This window comes from Papilio polytes, unplaced genomic scaffold (genome assembly GCF_000836215.1).
Source record: "Papilio polytes unplaced genomic scaffold, Ppol_1.0 DF824080.1, whole genome shotgun sequence".
Classification (NCBI taxonomy): Eukaryota; Metazoa; Arthropoda; class Insecta; order Lepidoptera; family Papilionidae; genus Papilio; species Papilio polytes.
This window is the reverse complement of record NW_013525124.1, coordinates 235682-247967: the sequence shown is the minus strand read 5'-3', so window position 1 is coordinate 247967 and position 12286 is coordinate 235682. Positions and strand designations below refer to the sequence as shown.

The 12286-nt window shown below is 36.8% G+C and overlaps 1 protein-coding gene across 3 annotated transcripts in view; it reads right to left on the bottom strand.

Annotated features, from left to right (window-relative positions):
- Nucleotides 1-475: 475 nt before the first annotated feature.
- The window catches only part of LOC106100023 (ATP-citrate synthase), a 28829-nt gene continuing 17018 nt past the window's right edge, over nt 476-12286 (bottom strand). For all 3 annotated transcript variants that reach the window (XM_013278754.1, XM_013278756.1, XM_013278755.1), the window contains exons 11-23: nt 12039-12206; nt 11142-11265; nt 10069-10166; nt 9265-9363; nt 8441-8556; nt 7274-7414; nt 6397-6536; nt 5276-5514; nt 4715-4857; nt 4026-4188; nt 3048-3181; nt 2234-2440; nt 476-1015 (exon numbers count right to left, since the gene is read on the bottom strand). In XM_013278754.1, the coding sequence (XP_013134208.1) occupies nt 853-1015; nt 2234-2440; nt 3048-3181; nt 4026-4188; nt 4715-4857; nt 5276-5514; nt 6397-6536; nt 7274-7414; nt 8441-8556; nt 9265-9363; nt 10069-10166; nt 11142-11265; nt 12039-12206 (1935 nt within the window). In that variant the 3' untranslated portion in view covers nt 476-852. The remainder of the gene's footprint in view (nt 1016-2233; nt 2441-3047; nt 3182-4025; nt 4189-4714; nt 4858-5275; nt 5515-6396; nt 6537-7273; nt 7415-8440; nt 8557-9264; nt 9364-10068; nt 10167-11141; nt 11266-12038; nt 12207-12286) is intronic.

Genomic DNA, 12286 nt, shown 5'->3' with positions numbered 1-12286 from the left:
GATATTCCCTTCCTATACCCAAATCTTTTTCCTTCCCATCCTTTTACTAAGGGTGTTATTTAAAAAATGGCAAGGAAAAAAGGATTTTTACTGAGTTCGTAGTTCTTTGAAGTTATAATAATATATCTACGGGTGAAAAGTTATGTTTCAACCGCCATTTTAGGCTATATTGACTTACATAGCTGTTGCCCGCGACTTCGTCCGCGTGGAATTAGAAAACATACTATATAAATAACAAAAAGCTACGTATCCCGGGAACCGGACATTTCTCGGGGATGAACCTTACCCCATGTGTATTCCAGACTTTGTTTTATATCTGTGACAAATTTCAATAAGATATGTTGAACCGTTGCAGAATGATCGAGTAAACATTAAAAAACTAAATTAATGAATCCCACGGGAACCGTAACTATTCCCGAGATAAAAAGTAGCCTATGTGTTCTTCTAGAATATGCTCTAAACCTGTGCCAAATTTCATCTAGATCCGTTCATCCGTTTAGGCTACAAATGTTAACAAACATCCATACATCGTAACTTTCACATTTATGATATATATGTTCAGAATCAGCAAATTATTCTGCGTCGTTTAGGTTTCTTTAAGATCAGAGATATTTTGTGACGCTTGAAACAATCCAAATATAGTCCAAAAAAGTCAGTAGATTGAATAAAGTACACAAATATAGTAATTTTATCTAGAATCTGTTTGAAAATCATATAAAAATGATTTTCAGAATTATTTTTCATGTTTTTTTATATAAAAAAAAACTTTGGGTCCCCTGAATTATTTTTATAGCGGTTAAAACAGTTTTCACCCATCGATATAATGAATATATATTGGATTTGTTATCAGATCTAGTTGTGGGGCGGCATGTAGGTGATGTCGTCCCAGGGGTGGCGGTAGAGGGGCTGCTTCATGCGCTTCTGGTCGAGGTAGTGCCCCACCAGGCCGATAGTGCGCCCCAACACGAACAGCGCATTTATAGCACCCATCTGGATGTAATTATTACCCTCCTCTCTGAAAACAATATCACATTTATATTAGAAATGCAAATTTTAGATGGATATTAGAGTTTTTAGCCTAAACGATTGAATGGATTTAGATGAAATTTAATATGGACATAAGAGTAGTCTAGAAATACACATAGGCTATTCACCTTTGGTTTTTTTTAATTCCACAAACGGAGTCGCGGGCGAAAGCTAGCATTAATATACATAAATATTAGCTGTCGCTCGCGACTTTGTCCCCGTGAAACAATAAACATAGCCTATACTCACAGATAAATTAGCTTTCTAATTTTGAAAGAATGTTTGAAATCGACCTAATAGTTTTAAAATTATTTCAATTTCATGTATAGATATTTTTAACAAAAAAATGTAGCTTTAATTTTGTAAATTGTTTTATTATACGAGACGGCACTAAATTTGACAACTGATGTAGTACCTTTCAGAGAAAGTACCAGTAAAAAAAAATGTTCACTGTCTCATGTATATCTTATTTAAATGTCCTTGGATAGAACACATAGGCTACTAACTCTTTTTATTAATTCCACGCGGACGGAGTCGCGGGCGAAAATTAGTATATTGTGAACTATCAAAAACATTATTATTGTGATTTAGACAAGTTTTTATATATATGTTTACTTTTATATCTATACTATTATAATAAAGCGTAAACACACACTTCTTTGTTGCCTAAGATGTCAGCAATAACAACATATTTTTGAATAATTCTTTTGTTAATAAAAAGCCCTACACTTACGTCACGCTTTAAGCTATATATTTTAACGCCATTTAACTTAGGGGGTAAATATTTTGGATAAAATCCCTAATGTGGGAAAGAAATCATAAGTAGCTGCCAACATCAAGGAAGCAAGGTTGTCATCATGTCATTTTGACATTTGTAATTGATAATTTGACAAATGTACAATAAAATATAATTTTCATAATTTCATGCGGATGAAGTCGCACGGGAACAGCTAGTGTATGTATACATGTATAAATTTAATATAAAACATGCGAAATTAGCAAGCGTTAGAAATCATACTAATATTATAAATGCGAAAATTTCGATAAATGGATATTTGTTAGAAATTAGCTTAATTGCTGAACGGATTACCATAAAATTTGGTACAGATGTAGAGTATAGTCTGGAAGAACACACAGGCTCCTCACTTTTTTTTTAATACCCCGCGAACGGATTCGCGGGAGCAAGCTAATAATTGAATATACTGACTGCGTGAAGAGCTGGCAGTGGCGGAAGAGGTCGACCATGGCGGCGGCGACGATGCCGTCGACGTTGAGGATGAGGTTGGGCTTCTTGCGCGTGGTGATGGCCTCCACGTCCAGCGCGTAGCGCGTCACGGGCCACGCCGGCCACTGTGACGTCACGTACGCCTTCAGCTCGCGCACGCGCGAGTCCGGGTTGTTGATCGACTTCACTCTGGAATTACATAATACTCTATATATATATCTATATCTATATATAACATTATATATACTAGCTTTCGCACGCGACTCTCTCAGTGTGGAATTTAAAAAAAAAAACAAAATTGAGTAGCCTATGTCTTCTTACAGACTGTCCTCTACATCAATGCCAAATTTAATCGAGATCCGTTCATCCGTTTAGGCTACAAACTCTAACAAACATCCATCCATCTAAACCTTTGCATTTCTAATTTTAGTATGATAATAAAGAGGAAAATTTTGGATTTTTAGATATTCGTATGTATTGAAATAAGTCGAAAACGACTGAGCCGATTTTAAAATTCTCTAAATATCTAAAAATCAAACCTTTCCCCCTTATAATCATACTAATAATATAAATCCAAAGGTTTAGATGGATAGATGGAAGGATGTTTGTTAAGAGTTTATAGCCCAAACTACTGACCGTATCTGGATAAAATTTGGCATATATATATATATATATAGAACATAGTCTGAAAGAACACATAGTCTTACTATTGTTATTTTTTTTTAATTCCACACAGACTGAGTCGCGGGCAAATATTAGTGTAAAATACAATATAAAGTAATATATCATAATTTACCTATGTCCGATACCCATAATAAGTTCTCCCTTTGCCCTCTTCTCGTTAACAAACTCCTGTGGGTGTTGTCCCTTGTCATACGCGGCGCAGAAGTCCGCCGCAGCCCGGTCTAGGGCTCCACCGAACCTGTCTCCCTGCAACGCATTATAGTTAAAAAACATAGGAACAATAAATATTAACACATATCCAAAAGGACATATTAATAAAAATATATTATGTCTTTAAAATGACGTAATAACGAAGACATTTAAATCTTTTTCTATACTATTATAATAAAGCGTAGACACACACATCTTTGTTGCCTAACTGCGACTTCATCCGCATGAAGTTATAAAAACTTTATTTTATTGTTTATATTTGTCAAATTATCAATTGCAAATGACAAAATGACAGACAATGGCAATCTTACTTCCTTGATGTTGGCAGCAACTTATGATCTCTTTCCCACATTAGTTTTTATCAAATATATTTACCCCCTAAGTTTAATAGCGTGTGTAGCCTAACGTGACGTAACTGTTGAGGCTTTTTATTAAAGAAAAAAATATTCGAAAATATGCTAAAATATGCTACTTATAATTGAATTTACTCGTTATTCATATTTTGCTGTCATATATTTAACTTTTTGTGTGTACTTAGTTTTAATTGTCACTGGTATATTTTTTTTTGTATATTTTTCTAGTCCTTGTAAGGGTTGTAATGTTTTGAATAGATTAAATGATTATTATTATTACTATGATTGACATCCTACGTCACAAAGTACTGTCTACGCTTTACTATATTACTAACTGTTGCTCGCGACTTCGCACGCGTAATATTACTTATATTCTACTTCCTAACGGTGAAAGAATTTTTAAAATAGTTCCATTAGTTTTTGAGTTATTTCAATATATACAAAAATACAAATCTTTCCTCTTTATAATATTAGTATAGATATAGATGGATTAATTTAAAATGGGTAATTTTACAAAGGGAACTAACAATAGTGAGCATTCCGCTGACGACTGAGGAGATGAGGTCCTTGCCGGCGCGCGCCGTCACCATCGTGTTGTGAGCGCCCGACACCGCAGGCCCGTGGTCCGCGGTCACGATGACCACCAGCTCGATGAACCGACACGCCCACGGCGGCAGCTCGCGCTGGAACCTGCAGACAAAGGAAAGATAAGGACCACGTCAGGAAAAACTTGTCACACGCTTCACTCAATCTTGCCACACGCTAAACGCAATCTTGTCACACGCTCCACTCAAACTTGTCACACGCTTCACTCAAACTTGTCATACGCTCCACTCAGACTTATCACAAGCTCCATACAAACTTGTCGCACGATACACTCTAACTTGTCACACGCTAGACGCAATCTTGTCACACACTCCACTCAAACTTGTCACACTCTCCACTCTGACATGTCACACGCTCCACTAAAACTTGTCCCACGCTGCACTCAGACTTGTCAAACGCTCCACTAAAACTTGTCACACGCTCTACTCAAACTTATCTCAAGCTCCAAACAAACTCGTCACAAGATTCGCTCAAACTGGCAGGGCCGATTTCGACCGGTCTTTCACTGAAGGGTAGCTGACATAGACCCTCAATTTGCAGCCCACTTTTTTAAATTTCGTTTTCGCTCGTAAAACAAATAAAAACAGATTTATGTGTGTGTGTGTCGTACCAGAGCAGGCTGACGGTGCCGCCGACGCCGAGGCCGCGCGCCAGCACCTGGCTGATGGGCACGCCGCAGTACGACAGCTCCTGGCCGCGCTCGTCGCAGATCGTGCTGATGAACGCCGCCGGCTTGCGGATTATACCCAGCTTCTGTACATACATACATACATAACATATACTAGTTGATCGTGTGCGGATTCATCCTGGTGAAATTATAAAAACTTTATTTTATAGGTTACTTGTTAGATGTCAAAATTCATTTGTACAACTGACAACGAAGGCCTTTAAATCTCAACCCAAAAAAACTGGGCCGATTACAAAAATTCATTCACTCATAAAAAGATGTGTTATGATTAAGTAACATAGGATTTATTTTTTAATAAATCGCAAGAAACAGCAAGTATAAAACAAAGGAAAATAAAAAACAAATAATTTATTATTTCATAGTGAATATTGTCATATTTTGTCAATGTCATATTAAGCAACATATGTTACTATAATTCTAAGTAAATGTTTAAACTTAAACATATGGTCCTTCGAGTCGGATAGTTCTTTACTTATCACTTACCCTTGCCCAATCGTAATCCATAGGAACTTTAGGTGGTTCCACCTCCTCCTTAACGATGATCTTGCCCTGGTCCACCAGCTTCTGGTACACCTGGTGCATCGCCTTGCCCAAACTATCGAAAGAATCCGGTACAGTAACACCGAATGTCTTTAAAGCAGCATTCTTAGCGGCCGCCTTCTCTAAAGTGGAGCCGGCGAGAGAACCCGCGTGCCCGAACTGTACTTCTGATGAGAACATATCTGAAAATTAGAAAAATATTTATTTTCTCATGTTTAAATAGTAGTGACAAGTTTTCTTATACGACTGTATAATGCACGAGGAAAAAACAACATATATAATAGATGAGTTAAAGGAAATATTCCAAAGTAACACATTTTTCACAAGATCTACTAACGCCATCTATTGATAGATCCTCAAAACCACATGTCAATATATCTAATTGTATTGAAATTAATTACCAATAGGTGTCATAAAATAATATTTAGATGTTTATATTTATTATAAAACAAAAGATGCAGCTTATCATAATTTTTTTTGTGACTAAATGGCCACTGTTTGCCTTGAAGAGGCATTTATAGATTCATCAGCCTTGAGGTCGAGCGCAGATGGAGCTTAGTCTAAACCTCGTTTATGAGTAACTAAGCTCGAGGGATCCCTCAGGAGCCTCGGCACGAGCCGTTACTTCTTTATTATTACCGGATTGTGAGGCCACCGAGCTCTTAGATCGCTTCGGTGGTCGCTCCATGGAGTGACTAGGCACAAGGGCCCCCGAGAGGGGACCTCGGCTTGGGCTGTCATTCAATACGCGTTTAGCATTCCGATTTAAGGGCGCCCGAGAGGGCCGAACCTCGACTTGATCGGTTGCTGCTATCTGATAAAGCAGTTTATCATAATTTTATAAAATGTTTTATAACATGTCAATACATGAAGCGGTACTAAACTTGACAACTAATTTTCAAAGAAGTTACCACTGAAAAAATGTTCATAACGTCTACTCAATATATATCTTAAATGTCTTTAAGGAAAACATCACATTATCTGCAATCTGTTAAGAAATTCAAAGTTTTTGTTTAAACTAAGGGTAGACTCTGAGTTAACTGGAGATAGCTGATGCTGCAGACCTGAGCAGGTGCCGATGCACCAGGCCACCATGGGCTTGGTAATCAGCTTGTCGCGGATGGCGCGGCAGATGTGGTACTCCTCCACGCCGCCCACCTCGCCCAGCACCACCAGCATCTTCACGTTGGGGTCCGCTTCAAACCTGAAATACACGGTTCATTTTTTATACTTAAATGAAAAAATAGGTATTTTATAGTCCGCAATCTATACTTCTATTTCACTAATATTATATATGCGATAGTTTAGATGGATGGATGTTTATTAGAGTTTGTAGCCTAAACTGCTGAATGTATCTCCAATTGTCATATATGTATAGTTTGGAACTCAGGCTACTAATTTCTATGTTTTTTAATTCGACACCAACGGAATCGCGGACAAAAGTTAGTGCTTAGATATAGCATAAACACAAACTTTGTAATGTAAGATGTCAGCAATTACAGCACATTTTTGAATAATTCGATCTTTAATAAAAAGCCCTACACTAACGACATGCTTTAGGCTGCATATTTTCACACTATTCAACTTAGGCAGTAAATTATTTGAAAAAAGTCATGCGGGAAAGGGACAAAAACAAGCCTATAGCAGCAAAGCAAGGTTGCCATGGTGATGGCAATTGTTATCCAATGTCAAAATCCTTCGTTGTCATTTGTGCATTTAAATTTTGACATTTGTAATTGAAAGTTTTAAATGTAAACAATGTTTTTTTATATATTGTCATGCGGACGCAGCTTATATAAGGAAAATATTATTACACATTTATTGCAATTGACCAATAATATTTTTTCAACAATAAATTATTACTTTTACTACCAATGTCGGTTAATGGTAACGTTATTTTATTTCTGTAAAATCGTTTATGCCATATATTGAAAGGTTTACCTAAGGAGGTGATCAAGGAAGGTGGTGCCGGGGTATCTGTCACCTCCGATGGCCACACCTTCGCAGACGCCGTCCGCCTCCTTGGAGAGGATGTTGTTCAGCTCGTTGCTCATTCCACCAGATCGCGATACATACGCCACGCTGGAAAATAAATATTTAACAAGTTAATCTAACTAATATTATAAATGCGAAAGTTTAGTTAGATGTTTGTTAGAGTTTGTAGCCTAAACGGCTGAACGGATTTCGATGAAATTTGATGGATAGCCCGGAAGAACACATAGGCTTTTGTTTTTTTTAATTCCACTCGGAGGTAGTCGCAGGTAAAAGCTAGTTTACAATAAAAGTTACCCCAAAGAGATTCAATACAAACGAGTAGTTGACAAATCACTTGAAACAATTTTCACATCTTACTAACGCCATCTATTAATATATCCCCAGAACCACATATCAATATATTTAAATTAATTGCAGTTTAATATTTAAATGTTTATTTTTAACATTGATGAGTTTGTAGGCTTACTCTATGCCCATGGCGAACACCGAGCACTGGTAAGGCGGCCATTTTGTCATTCGAGTCAGTTCGATTTGAGTCGATATGGAGTGCGCGCGCGACCATGTGTTCGGTGGACGTCAATTCAATATCTTAATCGAAACATATCGTTACGATCTATAATTATTTAGTGGAAATATGAATTGTGATATTGAGGATTACGACTACACCAACTATCAAGACAACTAATTTGTTGAAATACCTAAGTACCACGCCTACAAGAAAATGTCATAAATCACCCAATATTACCTGATGTTAGTCGAAAGACTTCAAGTTTATTTTACAACAAAAGGTGCTTATTATAATTTTGTATGTTTTATTATGTCAATACAGACAGAGGTAGCACTAAACAACAACTGATATAGAGAGACCTTTCAGAGAAAGTACCGGTGATAACATTTTGTTCACTGTCTCGTCTATATATTACTTATACTAGGTTTCTAAAGTTCCCACTTATTTTTATTTAGTTGGCGTTAGATTGAGCTACGTTTCAAGGGAGTAAAACTCAGGTGACGTAGTTCGGAAACGCATTTCATGCATTTATCGGAGCAATAAACTAACGAATGTTTAAACGAAGCTTGGAAACCGGCCATTAAATGTGACGATTATTAAATTACCTTCCAGGACGGTACAGCTTGCTGTCAATGATGTTGTCAATCATTCCAGCAGTGTTGCCGATCTTGAAACATCCTGGCTTGATGCCTCCCACTGTCGCTGGACCTATTATTGTCACCTGAAACATTTTTTTCGCTAATTTTTATCCAAAAAGAGATAAAGTACTTGTTAATAGCGCCATCTATGGACAGATCCATGTTATTATTTCGATGATTCTACAAAAATCTGTGTATTTTCTTTAAATTTAAAAAAGCGTAATTTATCAATAAAACCAAGTTATTATGTTTTGAAGATTCTATAAAAATCTTTGCAATTTCTATATATTTATAAAAGCTCCATCTATCGACAAATTTAATAGTTATTACTACTAAATTTGTCGATATTTGTTTATTGAGTCATCGGATTCCGCAGCGGGTGGACTTCTATTTTCTTATATAATATGTTTTATTTTGTTATTTTTTTTTTAAAGAAAATCATGTGAAACATATTATATATAAAAATAAGAAAATAGAGATATGAGAATTATTACTACTAAGACGACGCTACTTATCGACCAATTGTATGTAATATCAATAGAAAATTCCATCTGTCGCGAAGATTATGTATTTGCCTTGTATATAACTAAAATCACATTTAAAACCATTTATTTATCTGTTAATCGGTAAGTAGCGTTTGTTCTAAGATATCTCAGAATAGAAATTGTCGGAACTTTTACTAGAAGCTAGCAGACATGAAAGGGGCATATTATAAACTAATTTTTTAATTCCACGCTAACTGCTGTCGACCGCTTTTATAACAACGCCATCTATCGACAGCATGTACTTACCCCTCTTTGGTCAGCCACTTTGATTAATTTTCTAGTCATATTCTCTGGAATGCCTTCAGCTATTATCACTATTGTGTTAATTTGTGGATGCTGCATCGCCTGGGGAAGATAAAAAGGATATTTATTGGAAAACAAAAAAAAATATTATCAATGAGATATGAGAGAGAGATATAATGAGATATAATGAGATATAATGAGAGAGAGAGAGAGAGAGAGAGAGAGAATGAGAGAAGCAGGAAGTAGATGGCGTCAGTGACTCTTTCTGTGATTGTATTATTTTTGAAATAAGGTGTAAATTGTCAACACATACAAAAGGTAATTATTTTATTTAGAATTTAGGTTATGATCTTGATTCTTTGCCCGTATTGGCTTGTAGTTTTTGCCCCTTTTGAAGACAAACTTTCAACCCTTTTCCTTCCCGCTCTTTTTCTTATACGAAAATGATGAACAGAGAACGCGGATTTGACGGTGCAGATGTATAGGAAGGGGAAATATCCTCTTCATGTCCAATCAAGGGTAGGCAACGCCACCGCTATTGCGAATATCTATGGGCAGCGATCGCTTCGCCATTTTGCCGTATTTAGGTGGCTGCTTGCTCGTTTGCCACCTCATATTATAAAAAATGTAGAAACAGGAAATAGATAGCGTTAGTAACTCTTCCTGTTATTGTTGACGAAAGTTTTTTTTTTAAATTAGGTACCATATTAATTAAAAAATTTAGGTTATTGGCAATCTTTATTCGTTCTGTATTGGCTTATAGTTTGTCCCTTTCGAAGATAAAGAATTTCGAGTAAAATGACATACCTGTATAGTGCTGTCATAAGCGGAGCGGAGAGACGCAAAAGTGACGAGTACTGTCGCTTCCTGGTGTTTACGCATCGCCACGTCCATATCAGAGAAAACTGCGAACAGACACATATTAAATATTATTATACTAGCTGTTCCCATGCGGCTTCATCCGTCTGAAATTATAAATATTTACTGTTTATTATTATTGTTTTCAATAGCAAATGTCAAAATGACATGACATTAGCAATCTCGCTTCCTTGATGTGGGCAGAAACTTATGGTCCACATTAGGGTTTTTATCCACAATATTTACCCCTTAAGTTTAATGGCGTGAAAATATATAGCCTAAAGCGTGACGTAAGTGTAGGGCTTTTTATTAAAGAAAGAATTATTCAAAATATGGTGTAATTGCTGACATCTTAGGCAACAAAGAAGTGTGTGTTTACGCTTTATTATAATAGTAAAGATTAAAAATAGACTATATCCCTCCTAAACACGATATTAAAACTTTCAAATAAAAAAATTAATGAACAGAATTATTAATTACCACTTATTTGTACCAGGAATAATAAAAATGAATCGATTTTTGACTTTTTGACCTTGAGAAGCAATAAGATACTTTGTGGTTTTTTTACATCGAAGTGACATCTGAGCGTATGTTATGAATGGAATATGACGATTGACGTCAATTGTCTCACGACAACTCCGGTCGCATTTTAGTCGCACGAAAATGGTCGTAATTTTATTTTATTCATTTTAGCTCAATGGTTGAATATTTTCGTGTCAATTTTTTTTTCTGGTTATTTTATAACAAGTAGAATCGTTTCAGAAAAAATACATGCATATTCCCTATTGCAGATGCGTTGCCTACCCTTTATTGACGGAGGAGACGCAGATAAAGAGGACATTTCCCCTTCCTATGCGTCTCCACCGTCAAATCCATTTTTCCTTCCCATCCTTCTCTCTAAAGAAAAAGGTGGAAAGGGGAAGGGACTAAAATTAGGCCTCTGGATGTCTATAGGCAGCTGTTTCGCCAATTCGGCGAATTCAGGTAACCGTTTACTCGTTTAAAAAGCTATCTCTACTCACCAGGTATAAAAACTTCTTTATTTCCGAAATAATACTTCTGTTTGTGGTCCACAGTGAAAGGGTACACGATGGCTACAACGGAAGGCTCCGCGCGCCTACAGATATAGTCAAAGTCCAACATGCCCTAGAACAAAAAAAAATCTTTATTCCCATAATGTCCCCTTCCCAACGTTTTTATGAGGAATACACAGAGTACAGGAAAGTAAATTTTAAAATAAAAAAAGTGTTTTTCTCCTAAATACACGTCAAGATTGATACGTTATTGAGGTTTTTAAGAAAAAAAAGTGGCTACAAAACTTTTAAAGTGGGTATTATATGAAAGAATCGGTGTCTCAGTGGTTTGAGCACTTGACTTGTAACGTACAGGTTTTGAGTTCGAATCCCGGATATTAATGTGATTATAGAATTTCATTATATAATTAACCCGAATAGTATGAATGCAGTTAACTAAGCCCTAATCACCACCTAATACAGGCTCCTACTTGACAAAAAATAAGTTTGGGAACCTAGTACCCCTCCCTTTTCCCCCAGTTTTTTTTTATAATATAAGGTGGCAAACTCGGAAGCGGCCACCTGAATTCACCGAAATGGAAACAGACCGCTGCAAATAGACATCTGCAATTGCAGCGCTGCCTACCCTTCATTGATTGAAGGAGACGCACATAAAGAGTACATTTCCCCTTCCTATGCGTCTTCACCGTCAAGTCCACTTTTCCTTTCCATCCATTCCTCTTAAGAAAAGGGTGGAAAGGGAAAGGGACTAGAATTATGCTTCCGACACCACTCATCAGACTGCACGCGGAATTGCTTCCACTTCACGCCTGTCTGTGTGGTCGTGGTATTGTTGGAGGCGAGCCCTGCAGTGCGAAGATGTTAAAGCGGGCTCTACCACTGTACCTGTATAGCTCTATTCTGCATTCCCCAGATGATAGCTTTAGTCCTGTCAGTTAAGAGTGGCCGTGCAGTACTCAGCGGCTGTCCTAGGTCCATCCGCGTAGGCGCCTGCGAGCAGACTAGGTCCAACAGCGCTGGGGTCAACACTGGTAGATCCAATTTAGGCGCAGGCTGTAAAAAAACTTTTTATTAATCTTACTAATATTATAAATGTGAATTTTAAATGGATGGATGTTTGTTAGAGTTTGTAG